This window comes from Chelonoidis abingdonii, chromosome 1 (assembly GCF_003597395.2).
Source record: "Chelonoidis abingdonii isolate Lonesome George chromosome 1, CheloAbing_2.0, whole genome shotgun sequence".
NCBI classification, from domain to species: Eukaryota; Metazoa; Chordata; order Testudines; family Testudinidae; genus Chelonoidis; species Chelonoidis abingdonii.
In genome coordinates, this window is record NC_133769.1 from 321,361,536 (window position 1) to 321,383,173 (window position 21,638).

The window sequence follows — 21,638 nt, forward strand, 5'->3', positions numbered from 1 at the left end:
CTAAGATACTGCGCAGAACCCTCAAACTCCCAGGCCTCTGGTAGAGGACCCGAGGTTGAGGAAGACACATACCACCCATAGGGGTGAGAGGGGAATTTTTTTTTTTTATAATATATATAATTTGGGATTATGTTTAACAGGGATATCGTCTGATAATGAATTCCATATGTTAATTGTGCACTGCTTAAAATATTTTCTTTTATTATCAGTTTTAAGTTGTTTGCCCCAGGGAGGTTGTATAACAGTTGTTGGGTACTAGGTTAGATCTGGGGAGACCTGAGTTCAATTCCATGCTCCATCACAGACTTCGTGTGTGACCTTGGTCAAATCACTTAGTCTCCTTGTGTTTCATTTCCCCTTCCGTAAAATGAAGATAATAGCATTTCCCTACATCACAAAGGTGTTGTGAGAATAAATGTATTAAAGACTGTGAGTTGCTCAGATACTGTGGTGATAAGTATGTGTGATAGACAGACAGACCTGGCCTCATATGAGCAGGTTATTCCTTAAGTTTGCTGCCTTCCAATTTCATTGAATGTTTCTTATATTATGAGAGAGTAAACAGAAGCACCTGATTTTCACCTTCTCTATAATACTAATTATTTTAAATATCTCTATCATATCCCCATTTACTCATTTCCTCTTTAAACAGGCCCAATCTTTTCAGTATTTCCTTGCATGGAAGCTTTTCCATATATCTTCATGAATAAATCTCTGGCCCAAATTAACCATCTTCTTACAAAAACTTGTTAACTCCCTTGTCAGCAAAGTGAAAATGAAATAGTCATCCTAAGGAAATTAGATCCCATTCCTCGAAATGATTTTTAGTTCATGCTTAGTTTAAAGTTTTAAAATCCAAACCGTTTACTAGATCCACCTACTAGATTGAGGTATCATATATCGGGGATGTTTTTAAATGATTTTAAGCACACAGTCAGATGCAGACTTTCCGAGATAGGCAGACAGTGTATATGTATACATCTGGAAGTACAGGCACTAAATTGTATCCTTTGGACTTATCATGACATTTCTAGCAAGTCTTTGTTTTGTTTGCCTAATCTCTGAATTTCTCCCTCCTCAAACTACCTAAGATGGCTTCAGAAGGCATCCAGCAGAATGGCTTTCCACTGAGCCTCTGGTGCTCCCAGTTCCATATTGTGTAGCTGCACACCAGAGAATGCACTGCTGCCAACAATAGATTCAAAATATAAAATCAATTGATTATTCATATTAACACCATGAATAAAACATTTCTAACTAGTATCACAGTGTGTGGCACTGGTTGGAATCACTAAGCCTACTGTTGCAGCCCTGTTGCTGCACAAATGTGTGCATCAGCTGCTGTGTAAACAGTGCTTGTGCTGACATTGTAGTTTTTCCTGCAGATCTATTTGCAATAAAGGGGCAGCAGCAGCAGTAGTGTTGTGGTGCTAGTGCTGTACTCACATAGACAAGTTAGGGAGCTAATAAAAAAAAATTGGATTATATTATTCATTATTTCAGTTTTACTGCTTCGGGATTATATTTTATGCCTTTTCTCAGCTAAAAATTATTAGCATAAGAGAAGTGAAAACTGAAAGATACACAAAAAATCTCATAACAGGCGGTGGCCTTGCGTGTGAATCCACTCAGTCATTCTCACGTGGAACCCCACTGACCTCAGAATGGGTCTCATTGTAAAATCAGAGGCACAGTCACTACAAATTTAAGACAAATTTTTAAATTTTGACCTAAAGAAAACGAACCATCCTCATGTGCAATTTCTCTCCCTCCAGTCCATCCTCCCATTCATTTCCTTTGTTGTCCCCCTTCTACCAGTCTCCTAATCTGTTCCCTCTCCCTTCACTCACAGTGGATTTAAATCAGCAAGCAGAAAACATTTATTTAAATGATTATAATTATTTCTAGGGTGATCAGATATTAAGGGGAAAATATTGGGACCACCACGGGGAGGCCATGTGTGTGGGTTTTGTTTTTTTTTAAAACCACTCACCCATCCGAGAGTTCAGTGGCAATTCAGCGGAGACCCCTTTAGTCGCGGACAGTCTTCGATGGTATTTGGCGGGGGGTGCTTCTGTCTTTGGCGGCAAGGTTTATTACCCGCCGCCGAAATACCACCAAAGACTGTCCATGACTGAAGGGGTCTCTGCTGAATTGTTGCCAAAGACCAGGAAACAAAATATCAGGACAAATAGCCTCCCGACCATGCTGTGGTTGGGACGTGGGACAAACTCCTCAAAATTGGGATAGTCGACGTCTGGTCACCTTAATTGTTTCTCATTTGTAATTTAAATTATTTTTCCAAAGAAAAGTTCATTGTCACTGGTTGATTAAACCATTAAAACATATTGAGTTGATTATTCAAACTAACTGTAGCTTGGATGCTAGATGTGGTACTTTTTTGCTAACCAGGAGAATTAACTACAACTATATACATTTATTTAAGCAATTACATAGCTTACTTTAGATTCTTATTTCTGTTGTTTTTTCCATTATATTAAAATGGTGCATCTTGTATTATTTACTAGATATTGAACTATTTATTCATGGTTTGTGTCCAGCTGAATTTGGATGGAAAATGGAATTCAATTTAAAAAGCAAAAAGAGCATTTTGAAGTATTGGTTGGAAAAAATCTGGTATTTTCATTTAATCTCTAATTGTTGAAATTTACAGGAGAGGCTACACTCTGAAGAATGTTAGATGACTGAATAGTCTGCAAAACTAAAAATAAAAGTAATTAACCCAAAAGCACAACAGAAACTGAAAGACTGCCATTTGGAAAAAGGTGAAGACCAATTTTTCCTCCATTATAAAGAATGAAAATGAAATAAATGACTTTTAGTGCCATATTTATAAAGCTTGACCTCAAAAGTTAAATATTCTTCCCCATAACATTTAAAAATAATCTTTAACTCATTAAACTTTATGAGGAGGACTCATTAATTCAGCTCATCATTTTTTATGTCTTTTTGAAATATTTGATAAAGTAGAGTGAGTGTAGGCCTTCACGTAAGTTGCTGTCAATTCAAATTTAATTTTAAATACATTTGTTTTTTAAATAAATACTTAACATAAAATGGATTTTTATTTAAAAATCCAAATATTTAATTAAAAAACTTATCCTGCTTGTTGCTGCTGTTAAGGATTTTTAAGACATCCAAATGTAGTATCAGGAGTCTGTGCTCTCTTCTGGTGCTTAATTTTTGGACCAGTAATAATTGACAGATGATTTACAATTGCAGGAACTGAAACCCAGCAGAACCCTCCAAATCTTTTGAGTTCCCTGGATGATGAGGGTGCACAGCACCTTGCAAGGTCACACATTAACTAACTTAAACAGTTGATTAGTGTAAAAACTGAGGGTCTAGTTACAGTATAAACAAAGACATTGTAATGTGAAGTACAAAATGAACAAATTGATCTTGTTCAGAATGTTGTATCTGAACTGGACATGTAAAAACTTCTTATAAAATAGTATTTGTCAGTATACTAAACCTATCAGCAAGAGAAATGAAACTAGTTTTAGAAAACATACATTGCGGCTATTGTTCAAAATATAGTGTTGCATTCTGTTTTGAGTTGCACTTCTTTGTTTTTGTATCTTTCTGCACTTACAAAGAAGTGCTGAGTTGACATAAAGGAAGATAGGCAACCATCATAAATTTTTAGTAATGGAGGGTCTGTGCATATATATCCATTGGAAATACACTTCTGTCATTATAAAATATTCTGGAACATAAACCCTTTCCACAGTTTTTCTCTCTTTTAATAAGTAAACACCTCTGTGGTGTAAACTCCTCATTTGGGATTAGTCAGATCTGATTAATACAGGATGAGAATCCTCCATGAGCTGGAATCTTATTTTCTAATCCAAAGGCTAACCAGAAATGTTAAAAGAACAGATCAGACCCTGCACCATGCAGATAGATACTTTGGAGTTAAGACGATTTAGAGTGCTCTGTAAAATTTATTATACTAGTTTGAACAAAACAAGTTTTATTTTATAGGAAGTGTTTCTTAATTGACTGCAAACAGTTCTTAGTGGATGCCTATAAGGATCAGGAAGGTATGCCTACACTTAGTCATGTTAACACTGTGTTCCAATTTGCAGTCATGGAACAAGAACAGGATCCTGCTATTCTAGAAGATGCAAACATTAAAGCTATTAAAGAAGAGTTCAAGAAAGCCTTTGTCTTTGTCAATAAAGGACTGAATACAGATGAATTGGGTCAAAAGGAAGAAGCAAGGAAGTACTATAAGCAAGGACTTGACCACTTGCTTAGAGGAGTTAGTATTCCATCACGAGGTCCTGAATGTATAGGATCCCAATGGGACTCTGCCAGACAAATGCAGCAAAAGATGCAAGAGACTTTACAAAATGTTAGAACTCGGCTGAATATTCTAGAACAAAATACCCCTGCTATGCAAACTAATGCCATCACAATGAATGTGCCTCTAGAGGCGCCCAAGTTATACCCAGTGATTCCCACTAATGAAAAGCCAGAAAGGCCCCCTGCACCTTATTCTCTTATTCCACCATCTGGGCCGCCTGCAGAAAATGAAAATGTTGCAACTACAAGCAAAGGGCAACTTCCGGCTATGACTCCTTCATCTCCAAAAGCTCACTCGCTACCACATGAAGCTCCTCCTGTGTATACCCCTCAAGCTACTGATGGACACTATACTGTATCTTACGGTACAGACTCTGGGGAGTTTTCATCAGTTGGAGAGGACTACTACACAAAATGTACTCAGCCACCTCCCCTTGAAAGTCTAGGAGTAGATGCAGATGAATTGATCCTGATTCCCCAAGGGGTACAGATATTCTTTGTGAGTCCTGATGGGCAGGTTAGTGCTCCTTCGTATCCTGGATACCTGCGCATTGTGAAGTTCTTGGACACTGATGGTGCAATGGCCCAGAATCGTCCCCCTGCGTTTCTTCAGGTAACAGTTGGTGTGGTGTTTAACTTTAGAATACATTGTGTCTGTTATCAAATTTTGCATACCTGCTAGAACTTTGTAATCTGAGCCATTTGGGCTCCTGCACTTCTGAGCCAAAACCTTCTTCTCTTGTGTTACTTTGAAAGAACCTGTAGGTAGTGAAAGAGTAGTTCTTTGTACATTTATTGTATGCATAGATGCCACTAAAACATGCTGTTGTGTCTGAAGAAATAGCTCTTTCGTCTGAGAGTTCCAGAACACCAAACGTTTCAACGGATTGCTCATTTGGAATGGGTTGGCTTTTAACACTCTTTTGATCTTATAGAACTCGTTTTCCCTTTCCTCAGGTAAATTTGATCTATTGAATGATATATTGCCATAACTGAATCTGTGTATAAAGGGTCAGCTTTAAATGGACTTAAATACTTAACTTTCTAGTAGCAAAGAGTCCTGTGGCACCTTATAGACTAACAGACGTTTTGGAGTATGAGCTTTTGTGGGTGAATATCCACTTCATTGGATGCATGTCCCACGAAAGCTCCTGCTCCAATACATCTGTTAGTCTATAAGGTGCCAGAGGATTCTTTGCCTCTTTTACAGATCCAGACTAACACGGCTACCCCTCTGATACCTAACCTTCTAGCTGACCATGCCAGTGTGGTTTACTTGGATAACCACAGTTCTGAATTTGTGGTGTATGTCCAACCTACTTATGTAAACTAGGGATGGAACAGACTTTTTAGGTTATCTAGTCCATTTTCTTGCCAGTGCAGCATTGTTTCCTTGTATACGTTTAGTACTGTTTTTCCAGCTTGGTTTCAAACTTCAGTCTCTTCTTTTGAGAGCTTGTTTGTTTGGATCTCCTTATCCTTGTCTACAAGAGGGACGTATTCCCACCACTGGTTCAGCTCCACAAGTGTTAGCAGCACTAGAAGCTCTAGACAGCTCATTGGCAGCCATGCCCATTCTTTACACTGTGTCATGTAAACCTGCTCTGAGTGGAGCAGAATGGCATATGGAATGTAAATCTAGCACCTGTTTGGCATTAGGTTCCCTCTACTGCTGAAGCTGGGTTTCCTGGGGCTCAGTAAAAGGCTGCTATGCTGTATGATAGCCTTGTGGAAGTGAATTTTATTTGTTCCTTATTTAACTTTGGTGGCAGTCTATTGAAACTGTCCCAACAATACACTTTTCAGGGTCATTTGAGGCTTTTTTAATAAAACAACATGGGAACCTTGGAGTCTGTGATGCTAATCTGTACAGATCCTTTACCCTTCAACTGACATTACTTTTGGCATATCGGAAAAAGCATGATTCTTTAATTTATACAAATAAATGTATTTGTCCTTTTCAGGTTTGTGATTGGCTGTATCCTCTTATGTGCAACCAGTCTCCTGTTCTGTGCTGTAATACTGGAGTCTACATGTTTCCAGATTTGATGTCGCAGGTGCCAGGATCCCACGTGGGAGTAGTGCTGTCTTCAGAACTCCCAGCAGCTGACAGAGAGCTTTTTGAAGATCTGTTAAAACAGATGTCTGACCTCAGAGTCCAGGTAAATTCTAGGGCAGTAGTTTTAAACCAAGGATAAAAGATGCAACAAATTATAACTGCATAACAGGTATAACTTTTGGGGTCTTACATAAGAGTAATCTGGATCACTTGGTAAGCTGGGCAGAGTAATATGCATTTTAATACAGCCACATACAAACATAATACATTTAGAAAAACACTATTGGAGGCAGTATTTAAGGATATGGGGGACTATATCATGGAAAGCAGTGAGTTCCCAAAAAAGGCTAATATGATTCTCCAGGGAAATATTGAGTAGAAGGGCACTATTATCTAGCAGTGGTGAGACCATTGTTTGACTACCGTGTCCAGTTCGAATAGAACTTCAAAAATGATTAGAGAGCTGGAAAGCATGCTTCAACAGAAGAATTTTAAAGAGCTGAATCTACTTAGCTTACTGCAGAGAAGGTTAAGAGGTCACTTGACCAGTCTATAAGCACCTACACAGGGAAAAGATATCTGATATTAGAGGACTTTTTTTAATTTAGCAGACAAAGGAATAACAAGATCCAGTGGCTGGAAGTTGAAGTTAGAAGAATTCTGATTTGAAATAAGATGATGATTTTTAGCAGTGAAGGTAATGAAGCATTGGTGAATCCATCATCACTTAAAGGCTGTAAATCAAGACTGGTTGCCTTTTTAAAAGATAAGCTCTTCTTTTACCGCCAGAACTCAATAGTGTTCATGAAGGACCCAGTCCTGCAGTGTTATGTCCAGGGAGCCCCCTTTGGCCAATGTAAAATCCTTTTAACCTCAGTGCAGCACTATGTTGGCACAGGATCCTGTATGCAAGGCATTGCAGGATTGAGGCTTTACTTAGCAGGGGAAAATGACTTCCTCCAGTACAGGAATTATTTGGTGAATTTTTCTGGTCTGTGTTTATGCAGCAGTTCAGACTAGATGTCCATAATGGTCCTTTAATGGCCTTAAAATTCCATGAATCTATTAATTTGCCCTGATATGATGATGCAGGTGCCAAGATCCCATGAGGGAGTAGGATTATCTTCAGAACGTGCAGCAGCTGACAGAGAACATTATGAGGATATGTTAAAACAGATGTCTGACCTCAGAGTCCAGGTAAATTCTAGAGCAGTGATTTTAAACCAAGGATAAAAGATGCAAATTGTCACTGAGTAACAAGTGTAACTTTTATAGTGTTTAAAACTCTCACATGGGCTTCTATGGTAGCTGGTGGTGGTGGAGAGCTCTGCAACAAAGGTGAATTCTGGTTCTGGTCTTGCCCCTTAATCTAAAAGGGCTTTGAAATGCTGCAGAGTTTATCCCTTGGGAGGGAGTTTCTTCTGGTTAAGAAAACATCCCAACCCCATTCTGTAATCAGTATGCTTGTGATTACATGATAGCATTGAGCACCCCCTCAACAATATTTGCTAGAAGGATGCTGGCAACAATGAGTGGGGGAAATTCCCAAGGTTCTGCTGTGGATTATTACTTGTTTAGTGCTGACAGTGAGTCAGCTTGCTTAGATGCAAAGGACCTCTGGAGAAGAGGATGAGTGGGGAAATATTTTAGGAATTTTAAAGAAATATGACATAACTTATTAAAAATAACACAATTAAGAAAGAGGAAATAGATTTCCTCAATTATAATGTGTTCTCTGTAGAACCCCATTTACGGTAGTTTAATTTTTCTCAGAATTGTCAGCCTTCTAACAAGTATTTCTATAAAGGTTCTAATTTTGGTAGAACCAGATGTCTGTAAACTCAAAATATGTTACCAAATTGTTGTTTGCTCTGGAGAGTAATGTATATTTAGTGCCTACAGCAGGGGTCGGCAACCTTTCAGCAGTGGTGTGCCAAGTTTTCGTTTAGTCACTCTGATATAAGGTTTCACGTGCCGGTCATACATTTTAACATTTCTAGCAGATCTTTCTATGTTTTTACATACAACAATAGTTCAGTTATATAGTAAAGTGAATAAGGTTTTTAAAATGTTTAAGAAGCTTAATTTAAAATTTAAATTAAAATGCAGAGGCCCCCAGACCAGTAGCCAGGACCTGGGCAGTGTGAGTGCCACTGAAAATCAGCTCACGTGCCGCCTTTGGCACGCGTACCATAGGTTGCTTACCCCGGCCTACAATATGCTTAGCACTGTGCAATACATACAAATAGTTAGTCCCTGTTCTGAAGAACTTGTTTTGCATGTCATTCCATTAGACATGGGAGAATGACTTAAAAGGTAAAATGCAACAAAACACTGACTTCATCTTTTTAATTAGCAAGTCACTACTTCTGTGACACGAAAGTAGTAGGTGTGGTGGCTTGGCAAATTGTGAGGGCATTCCTTCCTTAGGGAGCAACATAGAGAAATGCACGGGAAAGGGTTTGGAAGGAGACAAATGGGACATGAAGCCTCATGTAAATCAAAAGGACCAAAAGGGAAACACAGCAAGAGACAGATCTGAGATGCAGGCAGATGCATGAAGGGATATTTCCTCTTGGAATAACATGTATATTTGGATTCAGTGATTTTTGATTTGCAAATGTTCAGTATTTACTAGGAAAGTAAAACTTTTTTTTCCTTTTCTTTTTTTTAAGTACTTCATAAGCTGGTGGTCTTGATTTAATACTAAAAATATGTAATATTCACTATATATTGTTGGGTATTTGCCAGGGGTATTTTTTTATCATCAGTGTCCATGATCAGTAAATCCCACTCCCTGACCTTGCAAAATACTGTCTCCCTTTCTACTAACCAAGTCGCCTAATGTTTGTTGTTGAGAGAATCCACTTGAGACTCTTACAATATCATGGAAGAGTTGTGAGTATTTCTTGGCTTTCTGTAATGACTGGCTGATCATACTTACGAGCTATCATAAAGTTCTAAGTTATTTCTTTCATTGAGGAGACAGTGCTTTTCAATTTCAAGAATTCTGACCAATATGCTGAAATAGGATTTGACTGTGAAGCTTTTCTTAGAAGAGCATTTATCTTTAAAGTTGCTGTGTTGGCAACCAACTCTTAAGACCATTTTAAAGTATTTTATCAAATTCAAAATAAAATTTAATACTGCTTTGTCTAATTTTAAAAGATTCTAGAAATCATCATCTAAACGTTAGTGGCATTTATAAAGTATGTGGGGGGGCGGAGGGGGAAGCATTACAGAGTCTTGTTTGTTGGCTTCTGAATGTTTAGCTAAATTGTTATTCCCCTCCTCCCCCCTTTTTAATACAGTACTGATGAGGACATAATTAGCAACTATATGTCATGTCTAACAAAATAACATGAGTTTTACTCTACATTGCAAAACAATCTATTTTTGCTTTATAATGACTCACTTAAGGAGCTTACAGTATAGAGGATTAGTCAACGATACAGCTGCACCCAGATAAGTTAGTTTATAGTTTGTATGTTTTTTTTTTTTTCTAACAGGTATTTTAATCGTTTACATACAAGATAGTGTACACATTCAAAAATGGGATCCTATACTGTTATCAAACAATAATTGGTCATTTTCTTGGAGTTGTGACTAATATACTAAAGTCACTGACATGAGAATGGTAGGGCAATACTGGAGGTGAATCTCTGCATGCAAATCATACAGATTATGTTGCAATGTTCATCTTCTAGTAGCGTGTTATTTAGTATCTCTGGCTGTTCAACAAAAAACTAAGCTCATCTGTTTTTGGACTTCTTTTTCTCTGTTCACTTTACTCCTACTGTAACAGTCCTGTTCCATGCCCCCATTTTACTTTATTTTCTGAAAATATTTATTGAAATACATTCCTCAGATTCTCCTGTCTAGTATTTTTGTGCCTTATTTGATATCTGTTCCTGGATGGTGGTAATAACCATTCTTTTCCGTTGGTCCTAGACAAATCTTTTTTTTTTTTTTTTTTTTCTTTTCCCCAGAACTTTAACCAATACTCTCTTCACCGCTATAGATTATTTCTAGCTAAAGAAGTCAGAGAAAATTAAGGCGAGTTTTTAACTCTACTTAATTTTAACAGGAAACAGTAGTAGTAAAGTTAAATACCAGGAGGGTCAAAGTAAAGTCCATTACATACTAAAATCATATTAATGGGGATAGCTCAGTGGTTTGAGCATTGGCCTGCCAAACCCAGGGTTGTGAGTTCAATCCTTGAGGGGGCCATTTAGGGGTCTGGGGCAAAAATCTGTCTGGGGATTCTTCCTGCTCAAAGAAGGGGGTTGGACTAGATGACTTCCTGAGGTCCCTTTCAACCCTGATATTCTATGCTTCTAATCCTATTAATTGCAACAAAATTGCTTTATGAAATATAGTAGCCAGTCTGGTCTTTGCCACTGCTACCTCTGAGTGACTGACAAACTTTTGCAGTCTAATTTAGAGATAAAGGCAGTAAAGCAGCCCCCCTTGGCCTGAAGAGAAGGCAGCATCATACACCATTCTGCAGTGTTCCTGGCTGTGCCAGTCTGTAAATGGTCCAGCAGCTCAGGGCTTGAATAAATTTCCTTTTTATTTATAAATTTGGGAGGGGAAGAGAAGAGGGAGCAAATTCCCAGCAAAGCTGTGTTTTGTTGTTGCAGCTGGACTGTCTGGGCAAAGAAAGAACAGATGGGGCTGCAGCTCCCATACTTAACAGCAGCAAAGCATTGTCTTCCCTCTTAAAAAAATAAAATGGAAAGATGGACATGTTTCTATTTTTTCTTACATTAAACCCCCAAAATAGAGTTCTCAGCTCTGTTAATTTGCCAAACACTCCTGTTAGTAAGTTTCCACTCTAATTAGACCAAAAAGTCTACAATTTTTGTTTTAAAATGCTTATTAGAAAAGTTTCTAAAAAAAATATTGCTGTGGAAAAAGTCATTGAATCTCTTCCTTGTCCCATAGCAGCACACAGGCTTTCATCCATTCTCTGCTCATTTATCTCAGAAATAAGTAACTTAATCTGAGGTTTTTGAAGATATTAGGCATTGCAACATGCAGAACAATGTCTAAAGTCTCCTTAAAAGGTCACCAGAAGGTAGGAGCTTGTCACTTTTGAAAATGAGGGTTTGGCTCCTAAGTCACTTCAGCTTTATAACACTGAGTGGAGGAACACCTAAATACCTTTTTAAAAATCTTGATCTCAGCTACTGTGGTTAATGGAGACCATCTAAGTACTGAACTAAGATAACTTGGTAGCTTGCTAAATACTTTATTTTCATGAATGTGAATTTCATTCCTTAGGCTTTGGAAGCTTCAAGTGATGTGATTAACCTGGCCCAGACTGTACGCATCCAACCAGAGCCTGAAGGAGGAGAGAGAGAAAGAGAGTTACCCGAGTGGAGTGAGAAAGTAGCCCATGGAATCTTGTCAGGTACTACCAGAATCGGGGATTCATGTTTAATATAATTGTCCTGCTAGTAGTGTTTAAACACTATATTTTGATTAGACATTGTTGCTGATGAACATTTTGTGGGGCAGGGGAGCTAGATCCACAAAGATTACTTAAGTTCTGTTGCAGTGCCTGACTTTAGGCACCCAGCCACCTAGTTGAATCCATAGCTTTGAGTAAGGCACCTAGATTTCCTGTACAATGCATGGGGAGAGTTAGATGCCTAAAAATTAGGATTCACTATAGATAGCTAGTTTAGGTGGCTCTCCAACTCTGTGCTAGTAGGAAATTGGAGGAGGGAGGTATGACCTCAGTCAAGCTCATTAAAGGGAGTTGAGCACTTAAATCTGAGTCAGAGGGAGGCGCCTCCCGTCACTCAGGATTCACAGCCTTGACTTCTCTCTTGGACATAGGATTGACCTTGCCTAGGCACCCTTCTCACAAAAACAGAGGAGAAGATGATGCCCTCTCTCTCCTTACACCCATTAGCCAGGTGGTTAGAGACCCACCAGGTTCAGTGCCCACTCTGCCTAACTGGAGCAGAGACTTGAACTCTGGTCTTCCACCTCCCCAGGTGAGTGCCCTAAGCACTGGGCTGTAGAGTCGATCTCTCTCTGACCCAACAAATATTTATTTTATACAAAGTGAAACAACTGCAGAAGCTGAGAGCACCCCACTCCAGACTACTGCATAGCCAAGTGGTTAGGGCACATACCTGAGAGCAGGGGGACCTGGGTTACAGTCCCTGCTTCTCTCTGGCAGAGTGGAAATTTTAACCTGGGTCTCCCATATTCTGAGTGAGTGCTCTAACCACGCAGATATATAGTATGTGGGGCACCACCATCTCCACTATTTTTGTGTGGGGCCTGATCCACTAAGCATGCCCTAAGACTGTCTGTCTCCTAAGGTGAGATTGGTGGGGAACACCTAATCTGAGATCCCACCATGAGTTAGGCACCTGGTGTCAGGATTTAGACAGCTGTGTGCATGCCAACCACCAGCAGAAACTTAGACCCCTACAGGTTTAGATGGTATCTGAGTGAAGGTTCTGAGAATCTAAATGTTAAGTGCCTAAATCCCTTTGTGGATCTAGCCCTGAATGATTCAAGCCACTGAAATGAAACTGTTTTAGTCCTTTATGATTATATTAGAGAAAACAGACATCTGATTCTTAAAGAAAAGATAAGCATTCTGTAATGGTTCTGTACTCCAGGTATGCGGTGACAGAAGAATAAATTTGTCTGTTATAGAATCATGTTTCCAGTACATTAGGCCTGCATTTCTTTGTGCTGTGCTTGCTTGTGGGCTAATGGGGGTAAACTGAGCTGCTCTTGAATGACTCAGTACTGCTTTTTATAAGAGTGCAGAGAGTAGTTGTGGGTAACTGTTCCTATGCTCCCAGAGTTCTCTCCTGCTGATCACACCTCCTGTTCAGTGTGTGACTCTGGTGGGAGGGTTAATGAATGCTAATAACACTCTGCTCTCTCCATCTCATACTTAACTATGCTGGAGCAGGGTCTATATCATGAAATTGAAGCTTGGATAAGGGTTAGCTAGGTGTGACTGAAATCAGACAAGTTGGAGGTAATGTGGTGGTTGGGGAGGCAGCAGAAAGAAGAGTTGTGGAAATTCATTTGTGCTAGCACCTCTGACTGAGGGAGTACATCTGCCATTTGCAATACTGGTGTGTAATTTAGGTATGTTAGGAGGGAGGAGAAAATACTGCCAGAAGGCCAGTCTGTAAATACTACACATCATAAGATAATTTGTTTTGAAGGAGCATCCTGGTTGAGTTGGGGTTTGGTCAAGGGAGCAGAATATACTGGCAAAGCAATCCACAAAGGAGCTTCCAAATTGCGAGAACACATTCAGCCAGAAGAAAAACCTTTGGAAGTAAATCCAACTGTAGCAAAGGGGCTGCATGTAGCAAAACAAGCAACTGGAGGAGCTGTAAAAGTCAGCCGGTTTTTGGGTAAGATGTTCTGCATCTGAATTCTGCAAAAAGATGTTGTGTTGTAGGGGTAGGCAACCTATGGCACGTGTGCCAGAGGCAGCATGCAAGCTGATTTTCAGTGGCACTCACTCTGCCCGGATCCTGGCCACTGGCCCTGGGGGTTCTGCATTTTAATTTTAAATGAAGCTTCTTAAACATTTTTAAAAACTTATTTACGCTTTATAGAAAGAGACCTTCTAAAAACATTAAAATGTATTACCGGCACACACAACCTTAAATTAGAGTGAATAAATAAAGACTTGGCACACCACTTATGAAAGGTTGCTGACCCCTGTAAAATGTATTGAATGTGCAGACTGTAAACACACCCTGTTTGCTCGGGTTTCTGAAGTGCAGTAGCTAGATGAGTTAATGAACTGACCTCATTTACGGATCACTTGGCTAGTCCTGGTTATCGTTAGTGTGAGATCAGAATTAGCCCCAAAGTATCATACCATATTTGGCCTTTTAGAAAGCAAGTGGTGTGGGGGCGGCAGGGGGGGGTTGTCCCATTCTCTTCCCCCCCCCCCCACCATCCAAAGATCAAACAGATTGCTCCGATATATTTCATGGATTTCTGCAATCTTCCATTTATTTTAAAATGTTAGATTGGACTCTCCATGTTGAATTAAATGGCTAAAATTGACTGTTAGCTTTGGTGCCAAAAGTAGCTGGTTTTATTTATTTGTTTAGTTGTTAATGTCAGTTTTTAAAGGTTATGGTTGAAGAGGAGTCCAGCTTCTACAATTAGCAAAACACAGAGGTACCAATATAGAGTGGTGTGGGTTTTTTTGTTTGTTTGTTTTTCAAATCGAGGGGCTTAAAATTAGGCCTCTATTGAAATGTCTAAGTATGAAGTTAGAAGTGGCCTAGTGTTCAGAGGTGTTGAGCAGCCCCAGTGCCTATTGATTTCATTCTCTTATTAATTATTTGCATTATTATGGTAGTGCCTGTAGGCCCCAACCACAACTAGGACCCAGTGAGTTGGGTATTAGTCACCTGGAGGAGCTCGTGAAAGTAAGAGACACTGTGCCCTCCTGACCAGCTTACATCTATTTAAACAAGGCAGAAAAAAGGCAAGAAGGTATTATCCCCAATTTACAGATGGGAAACTGAGTCACAAAGAGTTGCCCCAGATTGAGTTTATGGACTAGTCTACACTACAAGTGCTACATTGGCACAGCTACACTGTCTGGTGAAGATGCTCTATGCTGACAGGAGACAGCTCTCCTGTCAGCGTAACTACTACACCTCCACAAGAGTTGTAGCTATGGGTACGTCCAGACTACCCGCCATATCGGTGGGTAGCAATCAGGTTTTTTTTTTTTCAGAGATTGATATATCACGTCTCATCTACGCTGAAGTTGCGTATCTTACATCAACCCCTCCTCCCAGTGTAGACCAGGCCAATGTCGATAGGACAGCGTCTCCTGCCAACATAGCACCGTTCACATTGGTGCTTCGATCAGAGTAACTTGCCTCGCTTGGGAAAAGTGGCTTTTTCACACCCCTGAGCAACATAAGTTATATCAATGTAAGTGTAGACTTGCCCTATGACAGAACTAAGAAATTAACTTAGATGTTGATTTCAAGTCCAGTGCCTTAACCACAAGATCATCCTTCCTCTTTTAATGGGAGCTGGGGCTGCTCAGCATCTCTGAGAATCAGGCCACTTCTATTTAGGTGCCTAAATATGAATTTAGAAGCCTCTTTCTCATGAACAGAATAAAATTGCAACAACTTTAGACTTTAATAGAACTTTTAATTCAACCAAATTTTTTTTTTCCCTCCATTTGACAAGAACTTTGAGACTCAATCTGAATACTTTACTTTTTTTTGTGTGTTAGTTGAAGGGGTGTGTTCAATAGCAAGCAGTATTGGAAAAGAGTTAGCCCCACATGTGAAGAAGCATGGGAGCAAATTGGTTCCTGAGTCGCTTAAGAAAGACAAAGATGGAAAGTCCACTTTTGATGGTGCCATGGTTGTAGCAGCAAGTGGAATTCAAGGTAACAATTCTAAATGCATGCTGCAAGCTACATAACTCTCATTTTGCAATGCGTTGAGTTAAAATAAACCATTTGAATATATTTATAGGGTTTTCAACAGTATGGCAAGGTTTGGAAAGTGCAGCAAAATGCATTGCTAATAGTGTTTCAACCGAGACTGTTCACACTGTCCAGCACAAGTAAGTTACATTTTTATCAGCTTAGTAACTGGTTTGTCTCCTACTATAAACTAGGATCATGTATGAACAATGGCCAGCATATATGCCTGTTTGTTAAACTTTTAGACTTTACAAAATTATAGCAAATCTTACTATACAGGATAAAATCTCTTTGCACTAGGTATACAGTAAATGATTTTGTTGTAAGTGAATAGTGACAGGCTTGCCCTCTACCTAAAACTGATTTCTGTATATACTTGTTCATAAGCGGAATATTTTTGGTAAAAAAGTGATGCATCAAAGAGCAGGGGTTGGCTTATAAATGGGTCCACATCAAAATGTGGTGATTTTTAAACTCTATGGAATCATTGAACTGAATATCTAATACATTGTCCTTTTGTTTACCTGGAGCATTCACAAGCACGGAGCCCCTCAGCTCCCTGTGGCCGCGGTTTGCCATTCCCAGCTGCAGGAAGTGGTGCACCCCTATTGGCTGGGAACGGCAAACTGCAGCCACTGGGAGCTGAGGGGCTCTGTGCCTATGAACACTCCAGGTAAACAAAACTTCCCGACCCTCCAGCAGCTTACCCTGACGGGCTGGGAGCAAAAGTTTTCCAACCCCAGAAACATAGGGTCGGCTTATGAAAGGGTCACACAAGTTTTTTTGCTATTTTTACTTGGGATATCGGCTTATACTTGTTCATTAGCCTGTTCGTTTATATACAGTATGTAACTGAGTAAATGTCCCTAAGGCAGTGGGTTTTCAAACTTTTCTGGGGACCCAGTTTCTTCAACTGTGGTGCTTGCGACCCAGCGGAGCTGGAGATGAGGGGTGTAGGAGGGGCTCAGGGCTGGGGCAAAGAGTTGGGGTGCAGGGGTGAGGGCTGTGGGGTGGGGCTGGGAATGAGGGGTGGGGGGGAGGCTTTGAGCTGTGGCAGGGGTTGGGGTGTGGGAGGGCGTCAGGGCCTGGGCTGGCGATGCATGCTCTGGGGTGGGGCTGGGGATGAGGGGTTTGGGGTGCAGGAGGGGTTCCATGTTTGGGGGGGGGTGTCTTGGGGCAGGAGACTGGGGCACAAGGTTGGGGCTCAGACTTACTGGGAGCTGCTCAAGGTCAGCAGTGCAGCTGGGGTGCAGAGGCAGGCTTCCCGTCTGTCCTGGCGCTGTGGACTGCACCGCGCCATGGAAGCAGCTAGCAGAAGGTCCCGCTTCTAGGCAGAGGCACACAAGTGGCTTCACCCAACTCTTGCTGACAGGCACCACCCCCCGCCCCTCACAGTTCTCATTGGCCAGTTGCTGGCCAATGGGAGTGCAGACCTGGTTCTGAGGGTGGGGGCAGTGCATGGAGCCTCATGGCCCCGCTGCGTAGCAGCCAGACCTGCTGCTGGCCACTTCCAGGGTACAGTGCGGTGCCTTAGTTCTGCAGCACCACCAACAGGACTTTTAACGTCCCAGTTGGTGGTGTTGACCAGAGCAACCGTGTGCCTGTTGTGCTGCAACCCATTTGAAAAATGTTGCCCTAATGGATTTATTTTTTTAACTCTGCGGTCTAAATTAGTACAACTTTGAGAGATGTAGGTAGAAATCCTATTCAGATTTTAATGTGTGTATTTCAACATTATTTAAAAAAACAACCCTGTCTAGCTAAAATACTTCAAACTTTGAGTCACTTCTAACTCTAGTTGAGTCTTCACTGTTTTGGTTTACCAAAGTTTAACAAATTCAGATGAAGATGAGATAATCTGGTGTACAAGGAAGGAGTTTCAGCTACAAGTAGGTGCAAAGGAGGACATAGAGGAGTTAAGGAAACTTAAAACATAGGCCTCAGCAATAGAGATATTGAATAGAGCATTTAAAGTTAGGGTGGACATAAATACAGATGTTGCCAGAGACAAGTAAGAGGGGGCAGAAAGGATAGGAGGATTTAGGAGCATGTGGTACTACCGTGATGGGAAGAAAAATGATGATGGTAGAGATCGTCTGAAGAGATGAGAACTTCAAACTGGGAGATATGAAAAGGAATGTTGGAAAGATGATGACCTAAGGTGAAAGGGTGCAAGTGTTGATCTGGAAAACAATACAGTAGGCATGATCAGAACTGGGAGGTTCAGTAAAGGCACTTAGGTAACAAGGGAGTCAGTGACAAATGATCTAGCAGCAGCCAGGTCAAGGTGGTACAAGTAAATGCAAACAGATCAGAAGAGCACAAAGAAGCAGGTAAAACAATGAGTAGACAAACAATATAGAACAGAGGTCACTGGTGAAAAGTTCAAGTTCTCTGCATTTCAGAATGGAGGCTGTGGATATACTCCTGGAATGCATTTTGGGGAGATGGCAAGCAGGTTGGTGATGGGTCTTTTATAGGCAGCTGCAAGAAATGCATTAAGGCTTATGGTAGGCTGGGCATAATGCCTGCAGGTGGCATGGAAAGATCATTAGTCTTACACCCTGGATACAATGACATTTCACTTTTTAACACGTTTTACTTTATTCTACAGAGTGGGGAGTACGGAAATGTGTTTATAAATATCTGCAAGAGCTTTGGAAATATTAGCAGATATTGCTATTAGCAGATCTATAGATTTAAGCATGTTTCTCAGACATGCCCAAAGGTGTGAGTAATCATCAGTCTCATTGGGGCTTGTATTGTGTGTATATTCCATATGTCTAAAATGACAATTTTAGAACAGTCTGACTAATCAAAACTGCATCACTGTTACCTGGCTGTCTAATGGTATCTTACGCCTAATGAACTGTCCTACTTATTTCTAATAGGAAGTGGCTGGAGGAGCTGTATTAGTACTCTGCTGCCATTTAAAATCATTTTAATGTTTGTTTTTATTTTAGATATAAAAATAGGAAACATGGAGATCAGCTATCAACAGCCACTAAGAGTGACAAGCAATAAGTAGCTAAATTTTGCAGTTAACTAAAACTTACAGTATTTGATAATTGAAGATTCGCCCTCATCTCTTGCATTTGGCTCTATCCAAACATGTTTTAAAATCCTACAAGGTCTTTTTAAGCTGGTTTCAGTTTATGTGGCAGAACTGTGTTTTCTATAAGACAACTGTAAAAATCAGCATAATGGACGTTAAAGGAACGCTGTTAGGTTTCCACCAAGCTACAAGTGTTCTGGACTTGAATGTAGCTGCAGAACTACTAGCTCTGTTTGGGTGCAAATGAAGTAAGTGGCCTCTAACTACTTAGGTTCTTATATCGGTGTCCTTCATTCTAGTATCTGAGTGCATCTTGACACGTTTAAAAACAAAAACTCTCTCAGTTGAGGCACTCAGATTTTGAGCTGGGGTGAAGACTCAATTTATCAAATCTTGTATATAGGGCTTAGGAAGAAAGCTAAATTGACTATACACTTTGGCATTGGATGTACCATAATCTGTACAGCTACCTGTTGCAGTGATGCTGCGGCAAATTTATTTAGTGTATCAGTGGAGGAAATAACTAATCAAACTGGCAAATATTTACTCCTTCTTGCTGTCAACTAATTCTGTGATCTGCAAATTAGACCATGATCATGATTAAGGCTGCTACTCTATTAACAGAGAATATTAAATACAAATATGAGGTTTTTTTCTCATTTAGTTTGAGTGCTTGGTCCAGCCCTCAGTAGACAGGGCTGCTCTTCTCATATTAGATAAGGACCCAGACTTTGGTACTCCTAACATAATACATTACCTCCACCCTTTTTTAAAAAAAAAAATCTGAGCTGGGTCTTGCAGGAGGCTCAGCCCAGATGGTGAAGCAAAGGTGGTTCAGCACTGCTGGGATTCTGGGATCACCAAGACTATTTCTGGCCTGCTCTTATTTATGCATGGCACAATGCATCCCAAGGGGCTGTGTGGCAACTTGGAACAGTTGGATTGCAGAGTGCTCTGGCCATTCTCCTGTGCTAGTCCAATACAGGAATGTGTTATGCTGGCCCTATCTTGCTGGAGAAATTCCTAAATGGTGAGATCTGGTTGCTTACCTGCCTCCTTCGGCTACAGAAGCAGTGTAAAGAGGCTGGAACACAGCCCAGGACTGAGACCTATCTTTGAGTATGCTGGACTAATACCTCCCCTTGCCAGGATCTTCTGATACCAGGACATTACTGACTGAGGCTTTCTAACTAGTGGAACTACTCTCTCTTCCCATTGTTCTGTCTCCAATTCATCTCACTTCCTTTTATTCACACCTGTAGGGGAACAGTCAGATTTTTTTTTCATCCCCCAATACCATTTACACCAGTGGTTCTCAAACTATTGTACTGGTTGACCCCCTTTCACATAGCAAGCCTCTGAGCGTGACTCCCCCTCTTATAAATGAAAAACATTTTTTTATATTTAACACCATTATAAGTGCTGGAGGCAAAGCAGGGTTTGGGGTGGAGGCTGACAGCTTGCGACACCCTGCCACCATGTAATAACCTCATGCCCCCCTGTTTGAGAACCCCTGGTTTACACCTAATCCCTGGAGAAAAGAACAGGGCAGTAGTTGGTATTCTGACACTTGAAAAGAAAGTTATGGAATTAATAAGCCTTGTGATAGATTAGCAGCCATAATTGATAAGAATTTTCAAAATTTTTAATTTTGATGTTTAAATATTTAAACAAAGTCTGGTCAAACTTGATCTGGATTCTTTCATTTTCTTTGTGCTATGCATAAGCTATTGCTTTGGGAGTGAAGATTTCAAGAGGAGTGAATTGCTACAATCCACAGCTGTATTGTTGTGAAGACCCCATACTGAAACAGATTTACAACCATGTGGGCATGGGTACCAAGGGTTTGCACATAAGGAAAACTGAATGAACAGATGACCTCACTTGTATTACATTTTAAAATGTATTTTCATATCTACAAATATGATGTTTCTTAAGGTATGGGGATGATGCAGGCCATGCTACAGACAACGCTATGAATTCTGCAATCAATGTTGGTGTGACAGCATTTAACATTGACAACATTGGTATCAAAGCTATAGTGAAGAAAACTGCAAAAGAGACTGGTTATGCTGTGCTGGATGAATATAAAGTACTAGAAAAGGAGAAAAAGGATGGAAGATAAAACATTTAATTTCCCAAAGCCTTACAGTACAGATGTAACTTATTATAGGTTAGCATTATCCCATTACTTTAAAATAGTAAGTATTTATTTTTATAACTGTCTCTTTACGAAAAGTAATTCTTTACATACTTGAGAAAACTGAAGGCATAAAACTAGTGATTTTCTGAGTTGAAAGTACCCTTCATTCAGCACTTCTGCATCATGTATCAGTCTGACAACTGGAAGGATATGGATTTGGAATTACATGTAGTATGTTCAGGATAAAATCATCTCCATAATCTAATTTAAAAACTCTATTTTTTGAAAATATAAACTGGAACAGTACCATGAATGGAAATATGAACTTGTCTTGAGTATTTTTGTAACACTGTTTGTAAAGAAAAAGGGTTGGTACTCTGAATAAATCTAATAGGGTTCATGGTTTATTAATTCCACTTTTAATTATTACAGTTGAAATGAGTTTACAAAGGCAGAATTGTCTCCTCTAATTATATGCACTAAGATCAGTTTTGGGTTCCATTCTTTAGTTTCTAAAGATTAGAGAAATTCCTTTACGACAGCTAACATTTAAATAGCAGCTGAGCTAATAACCAAA

The 21,638-nt window shown here is 39.9% G+C and overlaps 1 protein-coding gene across 7 annotated transcripts in view; it reads left to right on the forward strand.

Moving 5' to 3' along the window:
- The window catches only part of SPART (spartin), a 26,678-nt gene extending 5,206 nt beyond the window's left edge, over positions 1 to 21,472 (forward strand). The window contains exons 2-11 of one of the 7 annotated variants that reach the window (XR_004373690.2): positions 2,675 to 2,786; positions 4,113 to 4,945; positions 6,297 to 6,494; positions 7,484 to 7,588; positions 11,678 to 11,807; positions 13,603 to 13,797; positions 15,666 to 15,824; positions 15,913 to 16,003; positions 18,827 to 19,166; positions 20,857 to 20,946. Coding sequence is in view for 5 of the 7 variants with exons in the window: in XM_075061626.1 (XP_074917727.1) it covers positions 4,070 to 4,945; positions 6,297 to 6,494; positions 7,484 to 7,588; positions 11,678 to 11,807; positions 13,603 to 13,797; positions 15,666 to 15,824; positions 15,913 to 16,003; positions 20,857 to 21,043 (1,941 nt within the window). In the remaining 2 variants the exon portion in view is untranslated. Of the gene's footprint in view, positions 1 to 2,674; positions 2,787 to 4,069; positions 4,946 to 6,296; positions 6,495 to 7,483; positions 7,589 to 11,677; positions 11,808 to 13,602; positions 13,798 to 15,665; positions 15,825 to 15,912; positions 16,004 to 18,826 lie in introns of those variants that run through there. The other 6 variants (XR_012655036.1, XM_032780223.2, XM_032780208.2 and 3 more) reach the window with 6 other exon arrangements.
- The last annotated feature ends 166 nt before the right edge of the window (positions 21,473 to 21,638 follow it).